The following is a 24,654-nucleotide window of genomic DNA, read 5'->3' on the forward strand; positions in this document are numbered from 1 at the left end:
AGTGAAGTATGTTGTTATAATAGTACTTGCATTTTAAATTAGTCATTCATGCATTTTATAGGACCCTCTTTTTAAGCCTATCAAATTACAGTCGGTTGTTAAGGAAGAAAGCACTTCAGTTGATTACAAATCACTTTCTAGCTAATTTAGCTTTTGGATTTCAATTCTCGCAATGGTATATGCACCATCAAAAGAGCCTCTCCTTATCATTGTTACAATCATTACTACATAATATAATGTGCCATCCACTTATCCGAATTCCTTGGTCTGGTGCAAAGGTAGTTGACCATGGTGGATATTTAATTTACTATGGAATAGTATAACAAATGTAAAAGAATAAAATACTGAGAAGAATCACATCTATGCAGTGGCACCACTCATCGCACTGTTACTATGTTAACTGCTTACCCGCTAACCTGAGGTAGATGGGTGTGCTTCAGCTGCTCAAGAGTCTTCAATGCAGAGTAGTACTGCTTGGCTTCCATTTGTTCTAGGAGCTTACAGAACAAAAAAGAAGAAAGTGATTAGCTAGAAAGTGATTGAAAAGAAAGCACTTCAATTGATTACAAATCACTTTCTAGCTAATTTCTTTCTAGCTAGCTAATTCAGCTATCTAGTTAGTAAAAAATTAATAAAAATCTGCCCTCCCATACTGCTATTTTGAGTACAGGAGGATGAGAAACTAATAATTAAGTTTATGTAGCCTAAGTTACAAAATAAATAGAGTAACTGGTCATTCAAAGGATACCATCACATGGGCATCGTAGGATTTGTGGATGAGAAACAAGTAATCAAGTTTGCCTGGCTTTAGGAGCCTGAGCCTACAGAAAACTTTATAGAATTGCAGTCAACCCTGAATGTGATTAGCTAGCTAATGCACTCGTGATTGATTTTTGTAGTAGCTGCTAATGCATATACATTATGAAGTCTTTCTTATTAAAATGTGTCATTGATGACTTCAAATGCCATAACATACCATTTACCAAAGCAATATGTACTGGAATTTGTGCATTTTGTAGCTGGCTATATCGTGTATTGAGGGTTAGCTATATACTTGGCGCCTTTATGACTGCATTAAAAGGGAGGGAGGGGCTGACTACTCGTTGCCAACCACAGGGCTGACTGCATAGAATGATGTGCATGGACTGACATGTAGTTAGCTAAAAAGATAACATTTCTTTGCGATATGGAAGTAATTCCTTTGTTGTCCAGCACATGTATCACTCCTCTGTTAATCGATGGTCCGGAAGGCCTCTAAAAGTGCAACTCTCTAATCCACGGTGGCTGAGCTATGCTCCTATAATTTTTATGCAAGAGCAAGTAATGCTTCAAAGTAGAGCAGTTTCAGCTGCAGCTATAGTAGCCTGGCCCGGCTGATATAACGATGCCCATGTGATGGTGTCCTTTGAATGACCAGTTACTCTATTTATTTTGTAACTTAGGCTACATAAACTTAATTATTAGTTTCTCATCCTCCTGTACTCAAAATAGCAGTACTGGAGGGCAGATTTTTATTAATTTTTTACTAACTAGATAGCTGAATTAGCTAGCTAGAAGCTAAAATGACTCAAAATGCAATTTTCTTAGACTGCTCTAGCAAGGTACAAACTATAAATGTGCTAATTGACCTCCCTGAGCCACCAGTGCTGCAACAAATCCTTGATGAGGTAAGAAAAACAGCAATGCGGGTGGGGATAAGAAACTAACAATTGGCCTTAACCAGTGGCATAGCCAAGGGTGGGCCTGGGTGGGCACGTGCCCACCCAAATTTCTCTAGGAGAGCGGCGCCCACTAGCTTTTGTTATTACAAACAAGAGACAAACAGTGCATACCTTGGTAGCGTGATAATTTTGTAAATCAGCGGTTGATATTGGTATAAGTTAGTCACGTGATCCAAGTAATTTTGGTGTTTCTATTTAATGCACAACATCATGTGATTCAAATTTTAGGCGGGAAGAGAGGAACACGAAGGAGGAATCCACTCGTATTTTTCACATCTAGAATATTGAATTGTGAGCAACAGCTGCGGCACAGATGTTCTTTTGTTGGCGGGATGAAGTGACTTAAAATGATAGACAAAAAAAATTAATGGTGTTCAGTCGGTTGGAGGTGAAAATTATTGCAATTAGTGCTTGAAATAAGCCATACGATTATCTCAAGAGTCAAGCTGGAGTATAAAGAGTTGTGTACAAGCATTCAGATGAGTTAAAGGAGACCAAGGCAAGAAGGTGTAATAAGTTAGTTTTGATTTCTAGCTTCTATACTATTCATGCAATAGCATTAGACTAGTGAAATAAGCTGCAGGAACAGCAGCGTAGCGTATTATTAGATAGCCAGATACATTTATACACTTTTGAAATAGTTTTAAAATCGAATGTATGTAGAGTCCACTATAAGGATGGACTCGAATTTGTGCTAGTTGCATGGAATGATGAAATGTGTGAGTGTGCCCACCCATTCGTGGAGGCCTGGCTGCGCTACTGGCCTTAACTTTGTTATACATCAATATTAATGGCTTCTCTCTCTGTTGCTCATACCATAGATTATAGACACACCCCGAATCCTAATGCACTAACTGCATGTGGCATTGTGAAATCGTGTTTCTTGATCATCAGGTAACTAAAATTTCTCCTGGGATGTCCCAACTTGCTTTGTAGTTATTGGTGATCTGATGGTACGTAGTATAAACAGACCAGTTGAATGGCTTTAATGAAGTTGTAAAGTCAGTTTGCCATGCCAGTGCATGCATACAATACCTGATCCATTCCAGTGCAACACATATAGCTACCTACAGTATAATATATCTGGTAACTAAAGTTTCATACCTTTAATTTAATTTTTTGTTATGCTGCATATCAAGTTAACGTACACTTAATAAGTTAATAAATGAATGTAAGTTAGGAGAATTAACTGTTTCTTCTGACAGAGAGTTCCATAGTTGAATAGCTGTGGGTAGGAAGGAGTGATAGTAGGTGTTTCTTATAGCAGGAATAGTCATAAATCTCATTTGATGGCCTCTTGTTCTGGTAAAGCTTCTATGAAGATGATTGGAAAAGTCAGTTGAGACAATATTGCTGATAATTTTGTATATAGAACATGATATTGGTGGACTTTGTTCTTCTGTGTTCAAGGAACTTTAAAATGATCAATTTTTGATGTAGCAATTTATTGCAATGCAACAATTCGAAGTTGCCTTAGTGTAGGCATAGAATTTGAACCTATAATTATACAGGACCACACTAAATCTAACATGCTTTAGGAATAAAAGTAGCTAACACAAATTAACTTGTAACCTGTCTGTGCTTGACAAACTGAAAGCAACATGTTTGGTGGTGGCTTAGAATACAAACCAATCTTGTAGAATACACAAAATCAATGATGTCATACTAATTGATTGCATAATGTGTAATCTAGTCAGTTTGGCAGCAAGGTTCAGCAGTGGCGGATAAGGGGAGTCACTGGTGATTCTAGAGTTGTCAAACAGAGGGGCACATGCTCACCTTAATTAATGTATGTTCCTGCTAGAGGTCTGGTGGCAGGAAATTTTAAAACATTTACTTTAGAAGGATGCATTTTTAAAGTCAGTCATAGAAATGGTCACTATATGTACATATATATACGAACCTCAGATACTAGTTCTTTACTGTATTTGCATCCTTACATTAGACTATTATAGTACATAACCAAGTGATTGAGGTGAACCTTATAGGCAATGTGAATGGCATTCTGCATGTCCACGTAAAAATATTAAAATATACAAAGTGTAGCTAACAATTAAAAACCAAAATCAAGTCTTCGATTTCCACTCCCTGCAAATTGTTGTAAAATATTTGGAGGACTCAGTTTTTCAGCAATGTTTCAACAAAAGGCAGCATGAGACCCACTAACCGCTCTTGACACTTGGTAGTTCTGAGTTTAGATTTAAGTAGCACAAGTTTGGAAAGGCTCTTTCACAGGAAGCACTTGTAAAGGGTATAGTGCATAGTTTAACTAACAAAGACGTTAGTTCTATGTAGACATTTGGTCTGTTATGCTCTGCTAACTGTTTAAGCATTTTGTAAGGTTTTGTGGCATCAATAGCACAATCGTTAACAAAAAGTGAGCTTTCATATTTTAAGGAAGCTAGATCCAATGAAAAATGAGCTGATATTTCAGCAAATAGAGAATCCGATGAAAGCTTTCGTTTTTGTAAATCCCCCAACAATGACAAGTAAATTCTTGATTCTTGATTAAACCTTGACTGAAATTCATTTAAAATTATATCTAAGACTTCATAAAAGAAACAAACACGCAGCCTGTCTTGATAAGTGGCAGGTGTATGCTCCACAGACCAATTTGCATCTAAACAATAACTAATTTTTCTTGCTCTAGGCTCAGAAATCTCTATTCCAACATTGTCAGCAAATTCAGTAGCTTCATCGTAGAATAACTTGAACTTAGCTTCATTTCGCATTTCTTTTATGGTTTTGACTGTTGTATCTACAACTTGTAAAGCACTGACTATATCAATATCTTCTCTTTGAAGATAATCACTAACAGTGCGGCATTTAAAAAGAATATCCTTTAAAACTACAAGGCATATGCAGAACTCAAACTTCATTATTGAAAACACAAGTCCGCCAGCATCTGCAGCAACTCGGCCATCCGAGCTTTGCTCCTCAATTTCTTCTAATGCCTTTTTAATAGCTGTAAAGTTTTCATATACAGCTTGAATAGCATCACTCCTACAACCCCACCTTGTGTCTGATAATTTTTTGTGACTTTTAATCCGTGGTTTAGATTTTAACTCAAGCATCAGTGATTCAAGTTTACTGTGTCTGTGTGGACTAGCTTCAAGGAAATTGTAAAGATTTTGCAACACACCAAAAAAATTTCTGGTATACTGATTAGTGGATGTAGCTTCCACAAGTACCAGATTAACACAGTGGGCATAACAGTGACTATAAATAGCTTTAGGTTGAGCAGCTTTAACTTTGGCCTGCACTCCAGCATTTACACCACGCATGTTGCTTGCTCCATCGTAGCATTGGCCTATTAATTTGTCAATGTTTAAACCAACTTTAGAAAGGCTTTTTAGTAAAATTTGAAACAGTTTCAGAGTCTGTGCTATCAGTATGTTCAATGTCAACTAAACATTCCTGAATTATGTAATTCTTATCTACATACCTTACAACAACTGATACCTGTTCTTTATGACTCAGATCACTAGACTCATCCATCATAACACTAAAGCAATTAGCTGCAGATAATTCTTCCTTAATAAGAGCGATCATGTTTTCATAAATTGCAGCTATTAAGTCATTTTGAATCATCATGGATGTATACATAGCATTTCGTGGGCCTTTCTCAAAATGGTTCTTTAAAACGATATCATATTTTGCTAGTAGTTCTGTAACTTCTAAAACAATCCTTTATTGTTTGAGTCACTGTGTTCCCGATAGCCATGTAAAGGATGACCTGTTTTTGCTAAAAGCAACACAACATCTATTATACGATACAAAATGTTTCTATTACATTCCTGCTGCTTTTCCAGCCTAGAAACATTTTCTGCAGCAGCTTTATCCAACTGAAGGTTAATTGGAATATATTTTAGAAAATCGGTGTGGAACAAAGCAGATTGTTTGTGCACAAAACAACTTTGGTGCTTTGATAGAGCACTTCTAGCTTTTTTCCATCGTTGAGCTTGAGTCCCATTTGTCGCAAATGCTGGATCAATTGTGCCTGTATTACCAGGGCCCATTACTTTGTGAGCAAATATACGGCAAAAAAAGCAATACATTTTGTTGGTGATAGGAGAATATTCCAACCAGTTATAAAAATCATACCATCGTTGACAGAAACTTCTTGCCTTTCCATTGTGCCTTGTTACAGTGTAATTATTCAGTCGAGGTTGGTAAGGGCCTTTCCTGATACGTGCATTTCTTTCAGTCTCATTACTTGGCAGAGGTAAAGAAAGATCGTTTAAATCATTATTTGTTTCTGCATTTGCAATAGACTGAGAACAACAAGGTGAATCAGATGACAGTACACTAGTTTGTCCACATGATGACTCAGGATAACTCTCTGTATCTGATTCTGATGTACCTGACTCACCTTCATTCAAGTCACAACTACTAGAAACATATTTTAAAATGCTCAACTGACTCATCAATAGTATATACACACTAGACACTAGAACACCCGAGAACAAGCAAAAATTAATAGTTAAACAAAATAAAAACCCACTATCAAAATGTAATATTTGTACACGTGGGTGAGCATTATTTAGAATGATACGTATGGCGCCAGTTTTCAGCAAGTTCAAAGGTAAGATACAGGGGCGGATCCAGACTTTCAAAAAGGGGAGTTCCACTTTAGTTTTGCTGACTATACTTCACAATTTCTAAAGCTGAGACCAAAAAAAAAAAAAAAAGGCCTCAGCAATTTTAAGTACCCTTCCTCGTCTGTTCAGCTCAATTTAGTACCGATACAAGTCTGTAAGTTGCATTATTCAAGCTTGATTTCTATATTTTTTTATAGTGAATGTTCTATTAGGGTGACTGCTCTATTAGAGAGTTTCGATTCTGCTTCACTGAAGCTGACACAAAAGGGGGGTTCCATGGAACCCTTTGAACCCCCCTGGATCCGCCCCTGAGATATCAATGTACGCACATCATTGAAGATATGATTAGATGTTTACAAACTTTAAATAATGTGGTAGCCTATCAGTGAGTGTTAGTTAGCTGTATTATATGAAGTGCTACATTTTGAACAAGGGGGGCCTGTGCCCCCCGTAGAGTCGCCTCTGAGGGGAGTTGCAATGGTTTCAGCTGAAAAATAGTGCAAGCCCCTAATTTATTTGTGGGTGATAAAATCACCAAGAGTTATACATAGTGTATTATTATATTAGGACTTCTTCTACTGGCGAAGCTACATATACTTTTCAACAGCAGGTAGGGGCCTTTTTTCTTGGTCTTCAACTTACAGCTAGGCTGAAATTGAGTGGTACCCTCTGAAAATTTCTAGCTTCACCACTGTTTAGGAACACAAGGCCCACTCAGACATGTTGTGTCAGCAGAGAAAAATCAGTCATTAATGGTTACAGCCATAAAAATTTAATTGCTATTGAGATACATTACTGCAATCTGGTACTCATGCTTATTGGATGACCTTTTTGCTTCATCATAAACTGTTGAATCTAGTTATGTATTGTGCCATATTTAACCAGCTCATGTAGAAGTTTATTACACTAGCAAGCCCTGCTTACCTGTTATCTTGTCACAGTGCTCAAAATTCTGTCTATTCAGAAGAGGATCCAGACTTTTCAAAAATGTAGTTCCACTCTGGAGTGTGACAACTATAACTTCAGTCTATAGCTAGTTGGAATGGTTCATAGCAAACATTTGCTCCCTGTATAGCAATGTTGACACAAGCTAGCACTCGAAAGCCTTTTTTAAGATTAACAATATGTATACGTAATTCCTTTTAGAGGCACTTATTGCATGAAAATATAGCAGCTGTAAGTACTTTTGCAGTACAATGAGGTTTAGCCACTGCAAAGTCTTGCAATGAGTATTTCTTTGACTGATTATGATAAACTGGTTGTGGTTTTACTGAATGCAAACAAAATGCATTTAATTGTTAGTATCCCATCAATTCTCTTCCAAAAGGAAGGGGGATCAATGGAACCCTTTGAATCCCCCTAGATTCTTGTAAGCAGATGGTGTTTAATACAGTCATAAATGTTATTCCAATAGCTAGGGATTTAGGTAGAAAGCTGGCTATAGCCCGGAATCAGAATCTTGACTACATGAATATAAGCAACAGCCTATTACTGTATGTTAGCACAACAGGCAGAAGCAATGCACAGAATAGATATGCTGCACTATAAAGTGAAAATGCATGCATCACAGTAAAAGAATGATGAAGCAGGAAGGTTATATATATAGTTATTTGACATACCTGTTAATTTTGAAAGTGGTAAAATTGTAGTAATCGTTGAAAGATTTTCTTTTTACACAGTTGCTTACATGCCAAAATTTATTATTGTACAACTAAAAAATAAGCCACTGTAACTGAGGTTGTGACCATTATAATACATGATCATATTAGCAGGGGTGGGTTCAGTTGTTGATTAAGTTCAGTTAGAATGCAGAATTTAATATCCCAGCTGTCATGGATCTTTCAGCACAGGGAAAGTTGTAAGAGAATCAAGTCACCATTGGCTGTGGGATTTTTTCTGTTTTTAACTATGTTTAACTGTCAAGATTGTAAGTCCCTGTATTAACAGCTTTTATATAATGCATAGCCTTCTAAAGGGTACCTGGTCAGATAGCACTGACGATGATGACACTGTACATGTCCTTGTCGTTGGCAATAAGTTATTAGTTGATTTCCTCCACTAATACATATATATTCAGCATCAATCTATGCATTATACATACATAGCTATGTGCAATTTTTTAGATAATGCCCATATCTCATTACCTTCATGGGACATCTGCATTCAGTAGTGTAACAAAGCCAATTAAATGTATAATAATTAAGGGCTGAAAATTGCATGGGATAAAAATGTTGTTCAATAATTTAGTAGTGTTTGGTTAAAATGTTTAAGGTGGTGAAGGCTGAGCTGCAGCCGAACTCTTCAGGAGCTGGCTACACAGCCAAGTAGTGTACACAAGGCTATTAGATAATGAGTTAATGATCAGCATTCTCTCAATGCCTACTTTCTGATGAGTCAGAGGATTAGCAGGCAGATGTATGAAGAAAACCCTGAGCCATAACATCAACATTTTAATAGTATGCTTAGGAGGGGGTAAGCAAAAAGAGTACTCTCTATACGATTGTGAAAATGCTGAAAGTTATGAATGATCATTTAGTGCTATTTATCTATTGTAACTGAAAATACAAACCAACTGAAAAGATTTTGTTTGAATAATTAATCAACCACACGGCCAGTCACTTTGCAGAAATCCTTTAGCTGAGTAGGAAGATCCAACTGTTCAAGTCGGTCAGACATACCCATTGTGGCAGTGATGATAGCATTACGACAAAGACGTTTCAAGTTTTTTGGTGAATATCTCTTGTTCAACACTAATACTTCATATGACTCATAGTAGTACTCATCACCATTCCATATAACACACAAGCTTCCATGGCCGTTATCAATCTTTCCCACCAACTGTGTATTAGCAACCCTATCATGTGGTAATTTAATGGGAGCATCTTTGCGCCCTTTTCCAACTGATAGGTCACTACCAGTTACTGTACGACCAATGAAGTACAAATGAGCAAACTCACCATGACCACCGATGACAGCATTATGTGGCACATTTCCTCGAGAGTCTACAACCCATTCAAACAGCTCTGGATTTTCCATTACTAACATTCCAAACCCATCATTGGTGTCATAAATATGTTCCTCTTGATCCCAGGTAACATGAAGACACATGTCCCAACTTATCACATAACCTGGTACTGATTCATTATGATTGGGATATGAATAATTAGGGCGCTCTCCTCTACCAACATACAACACGTCTCCATCAGGGGCAATGCCAGCAGGAAATGCATTAGGTGGAAGACCAAGACCAAACATTTTCACCCACTCATCTCTTGGATATGTAAAATGACTTAAGCTGGGCATTTGATATGAGCAAAGAAATGAAAATTTGGACACTTCATATATCTTTCCATCGTAAGGTACATGAACCTTAAAAGTGTTTATAGGTGTGTGATGGCCTTGTACAAGAGTGCCTTCATCATACCATGCTTGTCCAAATCCAACAAGTGGACCATCAAAATCTGCTGGGAATTTGCTTTTAGTATAACTTCCTACCACTCTGCTCTCCTTGATAATATGGGGGTCAACCTGAGCAACAAAGTAGAAAAGTGGTTTACGCGTTTTTTTGGAGCACACAATATCTTTCGGAAAATATTTAGGGACTTTCTCAGAATATTCATCACACGGCTTCCAATAAAACACTACACAATCTGTACCAGTCAATGCTTCATACCTCACACAAAGCTTCAGTGTTAACTCCTTGTCACTTGTGTTACTGTAGTCACAGTATGCTATCATTTCTTGTGAAGGTGTGACAACCCCAAAAGGATATTCATCAACATAACGACGAGGCTCATACTGAGCAATGTAGAGGGTCTCACCTATAAAATAAAATTTGCACCTTCAAGTGGGATGGTAAAATAGTGATGTATATTACAATGCAGTGTAGTTTAATTAAATTTAAAGACAGGTTCTTTGAAATTTCTGAAGGTAAATAAAAGATGTACAATAACAAACTAGTATATATATATATATATATATCAATTACCCAAACTAAATAGGGAAGGGATGTTCTATAATTAATGTAGTGGCTATTTGTCTGGTACTCACCCATCATAACTCAAGTATCAAGTTGTATGAAGGTAAGCTTTTGGTGAGTTTGAGGCAATCTAGAGTTGGAGTGAGCAAAGCAAACAATCTGGTGAAACCAGGTAAACCTTAACTCACCTCAAACTCACCAAAAACTCACCTTCAAACAGACAGTCATTATGCTTAATAGGCAAAGCTAAGGTTAGCATTAGGGTCAGGTTCAAGAAATAACATAGGCTGGCTGGCAAGACTAGACAACAAAATACTGTGATACATATATAGAACAGCCATTTTGGGATTTCTGCAGTTCTGCGCTCACATCGTTAGTTATACTGTATCTAAAAACATTCAGATTACAGATTGCCCATAAGATCTTCAGATTCGATTTGGGAAGCGACAATTGTATGAGGGGGTGAAGGATACATGGAAACAACTTGAACTTCAAGACATTAGAGGCAAGAACACAATGTAGTAAGCTGACTGTACTGCTGAAATACATCCAGAGACTCCAAATACTATAATCAGTTACATTTTATGTAGGGCAACAGAGCCAAGCTGCAATGACCTTTTGGACTGCACACAAGCTGGTAATCCACAAAAGACCAGCATGAAAAAGCAGCAGAGCAGATGACAACATTTACAGTGCATTAACATTGATTTTTGACTATCTGTGTGGGTGGACTACTATACTAGACCAGGTATATTAAAGTAGCACTTGAGATATTTTCATCTATATGGTACACTGTAATATTAATGTGGCGAATGTCATTTGAAAATGATAATTTATATGATGTAATCTGTTAACCTGTTGATGCATCATGCAACATGGCACAATGTTCAAATGGAACTGATGTTCCCATACTGAAACTGCAATCTCAAAGGTACCATGGCATATGTAGCATGGCCAATAATATAAAATTCTATGATCTTAGGGTAGAGGTAGATCCGGAGGGGTGCCCAGAGATTAAGTGGACCCTGTCCTTAACCCTACAACACACAATAGCCAATAGGCCCAATACTTTAACAGTTAATGATGTTCAAGTAAAACAACTGAATCCAAAAGGGTAAGGGGAATACATGCCTTTTCCCCTCTCTACAATCACCACTAAAGAAATACTTCAAGGTACTCTAATAAAACAGTTAAATTACTTGGGGTATTATAGCATTTCTAAATTTCCAAGTTTAACAAGTCATAACTCATCATGTGTTTAACCTATTGTCTTAAAATTACATCCAGGAATAATGCTATGTTAGGAGTCAACGTTGAAACCGGGTCACTACTGCTGACCCGGATGACCCACTGACCCGGATAGCAATCTGGGTCAGACCCGGATTTGACCCGGATGTGACCCGGATTAATTAAAGCCGAGACATGTTTCGGCTAGTCTCGAGCGAGCGAACGAGTCTACATTTTGAGCGTTCGATTCGTGTTGAGTAAACATTGCAACTTCAGCCTAGCTGTGTAGGTTGAAGACCAAAAAAAAAAGGTCTTCACCTACTGACAATAGCTACCCCTCACCATAGATACCCTCAATTTCGTGCTACATACTACACTTACTAACAAATGAGCGTGGCTGAGCATATGTTGGTAATGCGATAAGTGGGCGTGGCTCACAAAAGAGCTATACGATAGAGTTTATAAGTTTCCACGTCGTCAAACGAACAATTTCGTTTCTCACGTGATCCAATCCGGGTCAGACCCGGATAAATTGTAAACCGGGTCAGACCCGGATGACCAGGAGAAAATGTGACCCGGATGACCCAACCCGGTTTCAACGCTGTTAGGAGTGTAAAGTGACCAAATTTCAGTCTGGTACCATATATAATCACAAGTAAAGTTATGGATTGCTAAGTACATGCAATTGGAAAGGCTATAAGACCCCTTTTCACAGATCCAGTCACATATGCTGCATGGTTCAACCTCATTTCCAAACCTTGGATCTGGTCCTGTGGAGGGCATCTCCTAACAGATTTAAATGCATTTAATGTCACATTGTCAGTAAATATGACTCCATCTCCCTTTATAGTGTTATACTATCAAAAGCATACACAGTAAAAGCACAAAATGTATGTTCTTGTAATTTCATAGCTAATCTATACAATGAATTCATTAAATGTATACTGTACCTTGTGCTGTAAATATGCTTGTATCGTCTGTGTGTGTGTAGTGTGTGTGTAGTGTGTGTGTGTAGTGTGTGTGTGTAGTGTGTGTGTGTAGTGTGTGTGTAGGGTATGTAGCGTGTGTGTGTGTCGGTGTGTGTGTGTGTGTGATTTTGAGATCAGGTAAATAAGTTCAGTTGCCAAAGTTGACCAGATATGCATTATGCATAATATCAAGAGTCCATAATAAGAGACTATGTACGTAGCACTCAGACTACTACTGCAATCTGAAAAAGTGCAAACCCTCCTTGGCACGCCCCTGGTATGGGATCATGATTTAGTCTGGCGCCGCCTGCCCCTTCGCACAAAGTAATCTTACTTTTTGCGAAGGGGCGGGCAGCGCCAGACTAGTGATCACCAGTTCCTTGCGAGAAATGCCAACCCTCGGTTCGGATGCCTGGTCTCCCGGGATGGTGCGTACACATTGATCTCACCTTTAACGTTCACTCCTGCGTGCACTGTTCCTGGCGGAATGCGGCCTTCAGCCGATGCTTTCATAAGTATCTTACAGTCCATTCAAGTGTCGTTTAGTGATTTACTGATTTATATATGAAAAACAAACTTAATTAATTCTATATGCGCATATTCGTTTAGTCTCGTGCGCCAAAAGTGAAGACTAGAAATTATCAAATCACAAAATAAAGAAATACTACGTATTATAGTTATTTACGCTGTCCCATTGCTGAGGCACCGATTGCAGTGCAGGTCGCTGAGGCCCATATGTAAGATAATTTGTTTTTGTTTATTATGTACTGTTTTATCTAAAAAAAAAAAAAAAAATAATAATAGGTTAAAAAAAAAAAAAAAAAAAAAAAAAAAAAAAAAAAAAAAAAAAATTTACGTTGATTAGCACTAGTCGCATGATGTTATAAGAAGTTTTATAACTATACAAGTTGTTATGGTTGTGCATAGCTATACGACAGGCTGTGTAGCTATAGCTATATGTGCAATTGCACCTTATACTAGATAGCATGCATGCCGTGTTTACAAATAAACTCATCTTCGTAGCAAGCTTGACTGTATAAAGCTCGGTATAAACTGTAGTGCTTAATCAGTATACCTACGTATCCAGACAGCCTGTAGATATATGCAGTGATTTAAATGTAGCTGTATACAAGCATATTACACACCCCTGTACTTCACAGGTAAAATTATCTGAAAAAAAAACCCGTACATTTTCAAGCAATTCAAACACAAGTAAATTTATGCTGTGTGTAAACTACAAACACAATATAGCAAACATATGCTCTGTTGACTGCGTATTTGAATTGCCAAGTTAGTCTAATAAATCCTTGAAAAAGGCTTTAACTTTATTAACTTTCTTCAATCCCCGGTCTACAACATCATATCCACGAAACACCTCCCAAATATGCATTCTCAATGGAGGCTCTCTATCCTCATTAAATCTTGAAAGCGATTCTTTAAAACCTTTATCAATGAGTGAATAATCTACTTCTAAAAATAGTAATGATGCATTGTTGCCCATTTCCTGAATAGCTAAATTAAGGTCATCACTAGAAAAGTCGTTTAGCTCTAGATTGATCCATTCTAAGACGTCGTTGATCTGTAACATTTTAGCAATGGTAAACAATCCTTCAGAAGAAATGTTGCAGTTTCGTAATTGAAGGTATGTTAGAGATTCATTATGTGCAAGAGTATCTGCTAGTACGGTCACACAGTGATCGTCAAATGCTTTACTGTTTGATAAGTCTAAGAAACTAAGTTGGCACTGGGATTGAATGATCATCATGAAATATTCTATTTGATGTTTATCAGCATAAGTATGCAGGGCTGCTAGCTCCCCACTGATATTGTTTGATTCAAAAAATTTATGCAGGCATAATATTTCCGTGATATTAAGGTATGGACAGTCAACTACCCATTTTTTACCAGAATGGACAATACAGTATGACAGTGAAGACAACACTTGCGATGTTAAGGCAGAGTCAGGGATGTCTATATAACAAGCGTCGCTATAAAAGAGTGCACTGCTACAAAGTGTTTTACAAGCAGCAGGATTTTGTGCCTCAGCACAACAACTGATCAAGACTAGCAATGTATCATTTGAAAAAGTATTAGATGTAACCTCCGTGTAGTAATCCTTTGCTATTGTACTGATCCGAAAAAGTTTCGCAGCATTGCTATTCTTCAATACAAGCTGTAAATCAACTGATACCATGCTCAGTAAAAATTTTTTTGCTAGTTCTTTATTTATTACAGCAGATAAAACAATTTCAATATTTATGGTTCTCAAACCAGTAAGCCCAGCATAGAATAACAAACTCATTTCACAAGCTTTATTATCCAGTATATTGATAAACATCATTTCCTGCTTATTTGAGGGTAGTTTTGTCAAGTACCAAGCAGCTACAAATTCTTGAATAGTTCTATGTAAAAAGCTAAACGTTCTATAGTTGCTTTTATGCATGATATGGTTTTCTACTTTTAATAATCCCATTCCATCAAAATCTATTGGAATGGCCTGACCATAGTAATGTCTTATTCTGTCTTCATCAATAGTAAAATTTTCTTCAATCAGCTCCTGAAATGCTATGTTGCTTAAGTGTTTAAGTTGACCATTGATGTAATCTGGCAAAGCCTCTAGTTGTTCAAATATTTTTTTTGTGTTCTCCATTCTTAAATTGTAATGACTCAATTTAAACAACAAGTACTGTTGATAGAGTTCAGTCAGAGAGCTCGGCAGTCTCTCTCCACATTGCTTGAACACATGCACTAAAATTGATAAGTTTACTGGAGTACAGGCCAACGACTTTAGTGCTAAGTGGGAATCAAGCTCAGTCAAAAATCTGTCTCTAAGTTTACCTTCTAAGCAATTTGTCAAGTAGAGTTTTACCTGATCTTCAGAAAATCCAAGTATAGCAATATGACGGGTCACAAATATTTTCTGTATAGTTCCAATAGAAGATGGTCGACTGGTAATCAAGACACTGGCATCTTTAAATAATTTTCTAGAAATAATGTCAGCAAGAAATGAGTCACGCTGTTTATCTTCATGAAGTTCGTCCCAGCCTTCCAGTATTAGTAAAGAATTTCTACCGTGACAAGAGTGGATATCTTGTATGGCTTCAAAAGCAAAATGCGCATTTCCAGTGCTGCAGTAAATTAGCTCATCAATGCTGTACATATTGACAATTCTAGGGTCTCTTAATTTTAACATGATGACAAGCGTATAATTCTGTATAAGTGCTCCTTTGGCCCACTGCCTGCAAATCTCATTAGCTAGGGTAGTTTTACCACTACCAGGTGATCCTTGTATGAGTATAACTTGCTGGCCAATTCCTGGTACGTCAAATATTTCTGGTAATGATTTTAGTATAGTTTTGTTGTTATGTCCTTTGTGCTTAAACAATAAACTATAGGGATCTGCTATGGCTTTGAAGTATTCGTATTCATCACCTCCATGTTGCTCAGGTGTTATCAAGCTCAAGTTGATATACTGGTTAATATTTGGACCTTCAAAATTGTCTTCTGCGACTGGTTTACTATTTTGCAAGTAAAATTGTCTAAGGTGCTCTTTATACTCAAGTAAACTTACAGAGACAGCTAAGTTCATCACCGATGGATTGTCAACTGTGTCATTCAGGCTGTCCGCTAAACTTTGCAGCAGCTGGTAAAGCTCAGCATTATTGGGAATATCTAATGCTAAACATTTCATAAACATTTTAATAAAATCAAGATTCTTATCTTTTAACATTGTTACAAAGTAATCTTCTCTACTTGCTCCATTTCTGATAGCTTCACTGTCAACATTACAACCAAGTGCAGTTATTTCATTGGCACCCAAAAGGTCTCCTAAATACACAGCCATTGTATCAATGTTTAGATGCTCTTTAATTTCTTCTTCACTGTTGAATACAACACAACACAGTATCATACTTTCTACAAAAGTAGTGTAGCGAGGATCAGTTTTTAAAATTGAGCAGAACTTTTCAAAGTAGTCTGGCAAAAACCTCACACATCTTAGAACAGTATCAAAACACTTCCTATATAAAAATAACTTTGTATCGTCATACAATCTAATGTATACCTATAACCTGTTTCTGTCCATCTGAGTTGTTTCAGCCTGTAGACGTTGCATATCCAGAGGAGCTATCATACCATGCATCCTAAGCATGCCCAATATTCTGTTACAGTCTGCACTTCTCTCAAACAACACAAAATGTTTCTCAAGAGTTAAAACTCTAGTATCAAAGTTACTTGCCATCCTGATGTTAGCCCAATGTAACTCTATCCCTTATTACACACAAACTCACTGGTATAGTATACGAAGTAAATGTACATGCACATTATATACTGTATGTATAATTCCAAGAATAGACATTTACATCATTATTTTCAGTCATGTGAATTTCCCATGAAGTTCCCCTTACCATAATTGGTTAAGATTGTGGTGTGAACTATGTGATCATAACCAATAGTGGTTAAAGGAATTGCTGAATCATTTCATCACTATGGTCACAATATATACAAATGACCACTGCTAAATCAACAACTCAAGTATCACTAAATCAACAACTCACATTATTTATTGGTTATATGTGCACGTGATAGAGATTTTGTGTTTCACATCAATGACATGCAGAAGACTCAAGCATGCATCAATCCATTCAATTCTTGTAGCTAGTGAATCTATAACGTACTCCTGCAGTATTGATTCAGCATTTACCAGTAGTGTCAGTGTGTGGTGATAAATGATCCTGTAAGCAACTATATACAACCATTACATAGCCTGATATAAGCTTATTGATCATCTAGATCTTGTATACTTCAGAGGAAAGAATATAACTTCAGTAAATTAAAAGTGCACAGTATGTGCATGTACACTAAGGAATGCTATAAACTATAAAACTATAATTCAAAATACTAGAACAAAATTTTGAACTGTTTTTTTCACTACTAAAACAGACTACAACTACAGTACCTATATAGCTACTATTGTCCAATGAAGAGGTCTGTGCACTAGTGAAGCACTTGTTTTAGTTCCACTCATAATCCCTGACAGGTCCACAAGTAATACGTAGATTCATCGTCATTATACTGTGTCCACATACAGTACACTTCTTGGCATGCACCTGAAAAGCTTGGTAGGCTTCAGTGTTACAATTTTCAACAATTGAGTGGCCACATGGAAGATAGGTAGAGCAGAACATTCACCAATTCATTTTGTGATGTGGTAACATTACAAACAGGTAAATATCTGTAGCTTTCCAATAAATTGGCAACTTCACTATTTTTTTTAGAAAACTCTAAGCCAAACAGTGGGATGATGAACAAATTCTGTTCAGCAAAGTAAACAAACAGAAAGCTTTAAAATTTAGTTGAGTGTATGGGTCATAAATTAAAAGCAATGAAGCAATAGAGGTTGCTTATGTCTGAAGCTATATATACATGCTACTTCAGTCATTTATGTATTGAACAATCTCTAAAGGGACAGTCTCATACAGTTAACTTTCTCCATCTCTATTCAAGAATTAGCTACTGCTTATCATATTACTCAGCTCCCAACGCATGAAGAAATTAAAGTGCTCAAAGCAATCAAAGTTTTGGAGTGATCACCACTCTATCATGTTCACAATGTATACACCTCACTGAAAAGGGAGAGTATAGCCTTCTTTCAAGCATTATCTGTCTGGCGAACTGGGTGGAGATGATACAATAAAATTCAAAAGTGTTTTTGACCGATCAGTTAAATGTCTTTTTATCTCTTTGGTACCATTTATGAGGCTGATGATAAATTTGAAGTGATGTACACTTCTATACAAAAGAGACAAAAAATCAATTCTGCTGTCACTAGACTATCAATCACATAGCCACAACAAAAGTTACTCTTAGTAATAATGTTTACTTCAAGTTTAACAGATGAAATATTTGTCCATGATAATAATGACACAGTGAGTTATACTCTGGAGTGTCATGGTGATTAATCATTAGATAGAGATAATGTATATATGCATCATTACCAACCATTATATTCATTTCTATAAATATGAAGAATACATAGTAATTGTGGAAAACAATTGATTAATACACTTGTACTCCATTATCATGAATTGTTATGGCTAAATACAACCACAGGAGCAGCTCCAGGGGAGTTTCTGAGGTTTCCAGAAAGTGGTCAAGCAAGATTGAGATACTTTAATAGAGTAGTCACCCTAATGTAACAGTTAAAGCTTTTATTAATATAATAGCACCTGATAAACTGCTTAAAATAACCTTACAACCAATCAGTTTGCTTTTCACATTGAGGTAAAGGCATATGCCTTCATTTACAATATGTAGATAAAGACTCTGGCATAAAAAAAGCTTGGATTGTAAGCCACTAAAACCAGTCACCAAAATTCCTGGAACCAGCAAATTTACAAGTCCTAACTTCTGTATGCATGTAATCATTGTAATTATGTTTGTAATTGCTATTTTTCCTGAACTAATATAACCAGCACTGAGTGCTTCCTGCTCAGTAATAATAAATAAATAAATAAACAACCCATGCAACCCTGGAAAAGATGTGTCTGCTACTGCACACCATTGTGTGGTTACTTTGGTGAGGGAGAAATTACTATTCTAGTGTATATGCATCTACATTTCCTGGTATAGCTACTCAATCTCCTCTGACAGTCTATGATGTCATGCTGGTGTTTTCGGTTACCAATGTCTACCAATAGTTATGTACTTACTAATCCCACCTCATTGTAGTGATTGTCTTTAGTAGCTCACAATAAATGTACAGATGATGTGTATTTTATGACCTCATGATCAAGCCTATGGGAAGGAAGGGGAGAAAGAAGTGAAGAGAGTGTGGGAAAGTGCCACACTATATACATTGAATCAGTATGTATTTGTGAATAATTATAAAGTATGTGTGTTACTGTGATGAGCTCTAACCTTTCTGTTCCTGTTTTAGCTCCTCTGTATTGTTTTGGTTTCTGTGCAGAGCAGTATTATAAGTTCCCCACAGATTTGGTTGGTATCAAGGAATTTATGTAAACACAAGATGTTACTAATAAGGAGATGTGGACAGTCAACTCTCCACTATTTACAAGAATTGACAATGCAGCATGACAATGATGACAGTACTTGTGATGTTAAGGCAGAGTTGGGAACTTGTATATAACAAGCATCACTATAAAATAGATGACTACTACAAAGAGTTCTGCAAGCAGCAGGATTGTGTGCTTCTGCACAACAAGTGATCAAGACTAGTAGAGTTTCACAGGAAAAAGTTTTTGATGTAACCACGGTGTAATACTCTTCAGCCATAGCAGTAATGCAGAAATGTTTTGCAGCTGCACTGCTTTTCAAAACAAGCTTTAGGTTCAATAACATCGCGTTTACCACAAACTCAGACAATAATTCTCTCTTTGTCATGGCAGATAAACAGTTTCAAGTTCAATGGTTTTCAAACCAGTAAGTCCAGCATAGAATACCAGGACCATTTCATAGTTGTTAGCTTTATTCTCTAATATGTCTATAAGCAACATTCTTTGTTCATCACAATGTAGTTGAGACAAGTACCAGGCAGCTGCAAATTCTTGAATTGTTCTACGTAAGAAACTAAACATTCTGTAATTGCTCTTTTGTAGGATGTGGTTTTCTACTTGTAATAATCCCATTCCATCAAAATCCATTGGAATAGCATGACCAAGATATCGTTGCATCTGGTCTTCGTTAATAGTAAATTTTCATTTCTCAATTCATAAAATGCAATTTTGCTTAATGCTTTGAGATTGTCCTTGATGTAATGTGGCAGTTTATCAAGGCCTTCAAATATTTTCTTAGCATCATCCATTCTTAAATTGTAGTGGCTCAATTTAAGCAAAAAATATTGTTGATAAAGTTCAGTCCAAGAAATTGGCAATCTTTTACCATATATCTTTTACCACATGTATCAAAACTGAGATGTTAGCAGGGATGCAAGCAAGTGATATAATTGCTACGTGATCTTCTAACTCAGTCAAAAACCTTTTCATTAAACTGCCTTCTAAACTATGCTGTACATGCTGCTTTATTTGGTCTTCAGAAAATCCAAGCATAGCAATATTACGAGTCACAAGTATTTTCTATATAGTTCCAATAGACGATGGACAACTTGTAATTAAAACACTAGCATTCTTTAAAAGTTTTCCAGTTACTATGTTGGCAAGGAATGGTTTATGCTGCTTGTCCTCATGAAGTTCATCCCAGTCTTCAAGTAGGAACAGAACATTCATGCCATGACAATAGTGGATATCTTGAACAGCCTGGTGCACAAAGCTGGCATTACCGGTGCTGCAGTAAATCAGTTTGTCAATGGTACTTATGTTAACAATCCAATTTTAGCATGATAACATAGGTAAAGGTTTGTATGAGTATTCCTCTTGCCCATTGCCAGCAAATCTCATTAGCTAAAGTAGTTGTTCCACTCCCTAGAGATCCTTGAATTAGTATTACCTGCTGGCCAACTCCTGAAATATCAAAAATTTCAGGTAATGATATTAACATTGTGCAGCAATTGCTTTCTTTGTGCTTGAAAAGTAAGCTACAGGGATCTGCTATTGCTTGAAAATAGTTGTACTAATCTCTCCCATGTTGATTAGGTGCTATTAAGCTCAAATTGGTACACTTTAATGTTTGGACCTTGAAAATTGTCTTCCTCACAGATTTGCTATGTTGTAAGTTTCTGTACTCAAGCATACCTGAAGACATACACACATTGGACAGTGATGATGAATCATTGATTGTATCACTAAAGCTTTCTACTAGGCTTTGAAGCAGTTAGTAAAGTTCACTATGATTTTCACTGTCTAAAGCCAAATATTCCATAAATCTCTGAATGAAAGTGGCAGGCTTTTTGTTTAAAATTGTTATAAAGAATTCTTCTCTGCTGAGTCCATTCCTTTTGCCATGTCCAACTGTGCTAGGATCAAGTGCAGCTTTTTCATTGGCAGTAAGGAGATCATCTAAATATAAGAGCACTGTATCAATTTTAATACATTCCTTAATTTCTCCCCTGCTGCTGTATATAATGAAGGACGTTATTAGATGAAGGATAGTTAATGTTGGATGAGTTTTCAAAACACAGCAAAATGTTTCAAAGAGATTTGGTATTCTTGCACCTTTCGCAATTTCTGTTTTATACCTTCCTAGTCTGAAATGTCAGAATTCATCGGTTTGCATCAAGTTTTTAGGATTTTGAAGTTATTGCTAGCATATTCCAGGTGTATCTGTAGCATCTAACAAAGAAGCTGTCAAAATGGTATTAGTTGACTGCCAAAATAATATCCAAGCATTTTTGTGAAAGTTAATTATGTCAAACATATATTTATTTTCAACTGGATCAGCAAAGCCCAGCTTAGCTGCATAAAGAAGATTGTCAGGTATTATGTTTAAAGTTAACAACTTGTTGTACTGGTCAAGTAATGACCTTGTACAGAGCTAGAAACTGCTAAAGGGAATTTTAGAATCATTAATTTCTTACATTGCTATATCTGGCTTTATCAGATCCAGTGTAGATTTATTTGTATATGTGTCATTTTCTATTTGAGTGGTCTCAGCTTTAGGGACCCGCCGATTATGCTGGCATAATTATGAGCATGATAGGTGCCTGAAAGCATTGAGCATTATGCTAGCGTAATAGGTAGAATATTTGTGTAATAGTATGAATTCTTGCTTGTCACAGTAGCTATCACAGAAAGATCGATATACTCTAATAGAACAGTCAGTAACTCTAATAGAACAATCATATAGCTGACTGTTCTATTAGAGTATATCGATTTTTCTGTGATATACATTTTGACAAGTAAGTTTGTGCTTCAGCCAACTTGTTATTTATCCATAAACTGGAAATTATTAGCAGAGCATGAGAACTGAGGCATAAATAATTGGGCATAATTTGAGCATATTATAGGTAAGTATTGAGCATAAATCAAGCATAATAGGTAAATTTTTGAGCAGTGCAGCATAGCATAATAGGTAAAATTATGAGCATAATCGGCGGGTCCCTACTCAGCTTGTAGGCGCTGCATCTCCAGTGGAGATATCATTCCACACATGCGTAGATTCAATTATGTTACAATCTACTTTTTTTCAAACAAGTCATAGTGCTTTTCAAGAGTTTGAACTTTTTTTAATACCAAAAGCACTGCCATTTGCCATCTTCCTTCTTTAACTAATATGGTGTATATAATTCTTGTGCCTTTTATATTTACACATAAAACATTTATGGCTTCAGTCATGAATTTCATTATAGAGCCATCATAAGGATATCTCAACTACAGGGTTTCTTTTGAATATTCCATTTATGTAATTATAATAATTGCTGACAGTGGCGTGGCTACCATTGAGGCAACCGAGGCAGCTGCCTCAGTAAAAATGCTCAACAATACCCCTAATTTTCTACTCAAACGTTTACTACTACTAAGACAGCATTACTTTACCACACAATAGAATCCAATGGCGGATCCAGGATGGGGCATTTGGGGCAAATCCCCCCCACCCCTTCAAGAAATTGCATACAAGATCGAGATACTCTAATAGAGCAGTCAATTAGTCTAATAAAGCAGTCACAATGTTCATGAGGCTATAAATAGGATTTTATTTTACATAACATACGTGATATAATATATTTGGTAAAGGATAACTAGCTATTAGGCCACTCCAAATAAATTCTCTGTTTCCCGTCCTGGGCTCAGGCATATTTGCATGCGGGCGGGCGGTCCATTTCCATTATTTCATTATGAGCTTTTCAAGCCATTATTTGCCTGGCACTGCCAAAAAGGCTGCATAAGAGCATGTATAAGCTTGTTCCTTCCTTTGTAAGTTGCAAAAATAACACAAACGTGAAGTTTGTGCTGACTTGATAGGACTACTGACACGTGAGCTGACACTGTTTCAAGATAGCTTTTACTGAGCCTATCAGTATGCAAGAATAACCGGAAAGTAATGGAAGAATACGGAATAATGGAATATTGAGAGCTGGCAGTAACCAGATGCGGGTGGTGGACGGGAAACAGAGAATTTATTTGGAGTGGCCTTATTGTTGTGACCCTTTTTTTTTTTTTTTGCTCTTCAACTTTTTTCAGCAAGGTGCCCCCCCTCTTTCCAGACTCTGGATCCGCCCCTGGAATCTATATGGCTGTAGTACTAAGTAGGCTGGAGCCCACGGTGACAAAGTCCGGACCACTTTTCAGCTACTTGAATTTGTATCAAAAAGATCGAGATACTCTAATAGAGCAGTCATCGTGATGTACTCTAATAGAGCATTCAGTACAGATTATAGCCACTGTTCTCATTACACTACTTGGTCTAAATCATTTACATTGTCTTTAAATTACTTTTCAAAAGTTCCGATGAGTCAACTACATGGCATTGCATTGAGCTACTGAATTGATCACATCATGCATTAGCAGTTACAGTCAAGAAATAGCTCCACATGCCATTTCAAAGCATATATTTTCAAAATATTTCTTGAGGGAGCATGCCCTCATACTCCTAGCTTAACATGCAGCTGAATATCACATAAAAGAGATAATCTCCGATTTAAATATCACATCAGATCAATAAAAAGTATAGTGTGCATGAATCAGCTTTTTGTGCTGAGTGTAATTAAACTAGTCTAATAATTGAAGTATGGCATACTGACGATGATACTGTAGCATTAACTGCATTACTTATGACAAGTAGAAAACTACCCAAACAGTTTCTTCCATCCAACCTGTCAACCCGCAAATGCCAAACTTAAAAGTGTTTGTGAATCAGTTGAGTCAGACCCTCTCAATTAGGTCAATGTATAAACCTTGCCTCGGTAAAAAAATTTTCCTGGCTATGCCACTGGCTGAAGCTTCCATAATTCAATGCTTATTGAAACAAAATTAGTAAGGAAGCATGTTATGATTATGATTAGATACTGGAAAGACAGCACTCAGTGCTGGTTACATCCAGGAGGGGGGGGGACCCTCAAAACAAAAAGGGGGTTAATTACAACAAATCTAGTCCAAAAATACAATTATTAAACTGTTCTAGTGACTCTGTATCGATGATGTGATTAGGGAGGTTATTCCATTGCTTGATAGTTCCTGGAAAGTAACTCTGTTGGTAAGCAAGTGTTCTAGTTGGAGGAATTATATATCTGTATTGGTGATGCAATC

At 36.7% G+C, this 24,654-nt stretch overlaps 3 protein-coding genes across 3 annotated transcripts; all 3 read right to left on the minus strand.

The window, feature by feature from the left end:
• Positions 1-3,883: 3,883 nt before the first annotated feature.
• LOC136259308 (zinc finger MYM-type protein 1-like) lies at positions 3,884-5,005 on the minus strand. The gene has a single exon (XM_066052800.1). It carries the CDS (start codon positions 5,003-5,005, stop codon positions 3,884-3,886), a length of 1,122 nt encoding a protein of 373 aa, XP_065908872.1.
• Positions 5,006-8,834: 3,829 nt separating this feature from the next.
• On the minus strand, positions 8,835-13,096 carry LOC136257792 (uncharacterized). Its single transcript, XM_066051101.1, has 2 exons — positions 12,946-13,096; positions 8,835-10,143 (listed from the first exon to the last, which is right to left on the minus strand). The coding sequence occupies exons 1-2, from the start codon at positions 13,025-13,027 to the stop codon at positions 8,918-8,920; spliced, it is 1,308 nt and encodes a 435-aa protein (XP_065907173.1). The 5' UTR covers positions 13,028-13,096; the 3' UTR covers positions 8,835-8,917.
• A 537-nt stretch (positions 13,097-13,633) lies between these two features.
• On the minus strand, positions 13,634-16,787 carry LOC136257793 (protein NLRC3-like). Its single transcript, XM_066051102.1, has 2 exons — positions 16,567-16,787; positions 13,634-16,515 (listed from the first exon to the last, which is right to left on the minus strand). Exons 1-2 carry the CDS (start codon positions 16,734-16,736, stop codon positions 13,788-13,790), a joined length of 2,898 nt encoding a protein of 965 aa, XP_065907174.1. The 5' UTR covers positions 16,737-16,787; the 3' UTR covers positions 13,634-13,787.
• Between the last annotated feature and the right edge of the window lie 7,867 nt (positions 16,788-24,654).

Source organism: Dysidea avara, chromosome 6 (genome assembly GCF_963678975.1).
Source record: "Dysidea avara chromosome 6, odDysAvar1.4, whole genome shotgun sequence".
Classification (NCBI taxonomy): domain Eukaryota; kingdom Metazoa; phylum Porifera; class Demospongiae; order Dictyoceratida; family Dysideidae; genus Dysidea; species Dysidea avara.

Bases quoted from the DNA above. Each gene is read 5' to 3' on its own strand.
- LOC136257793 (XM_066051102.1), bottom strand. From the start codon at position 16,736: ATGGCAAGTAACTTTGATACTAGAGTTTTAACTCTTGAGAAACATTTT. The intron at 16,516-16,566 runs GTTATAGGTATA...ATTTTTATATAG, and splicing joins ACTCAGATGGACAGAAACAG to GAAGTGTTTTGATACTGTTC.
- LOC136257792 (XM_066051101.1), bottom strand. From the start codon at position 13,027: ATGGACTGTAAGATACTTATGAAAGCATCGGCTGAAGGCCGCATTCCG. The intron at 10,144-12,945 runs GTGAGATCAATG...TTTATTTTATAG, and splicing joins CGCAGGAGTGAACGTTAAAG to GTGAGACCCTCTACATTGCT.
- LOC136259308 (XM_066052800.1), bottom strand. From the start codon at position 5,005: ATGCGTGGTGTAAATGCTGGAGTGCAGGCCAAAGTTAAAGCTGCTCAA.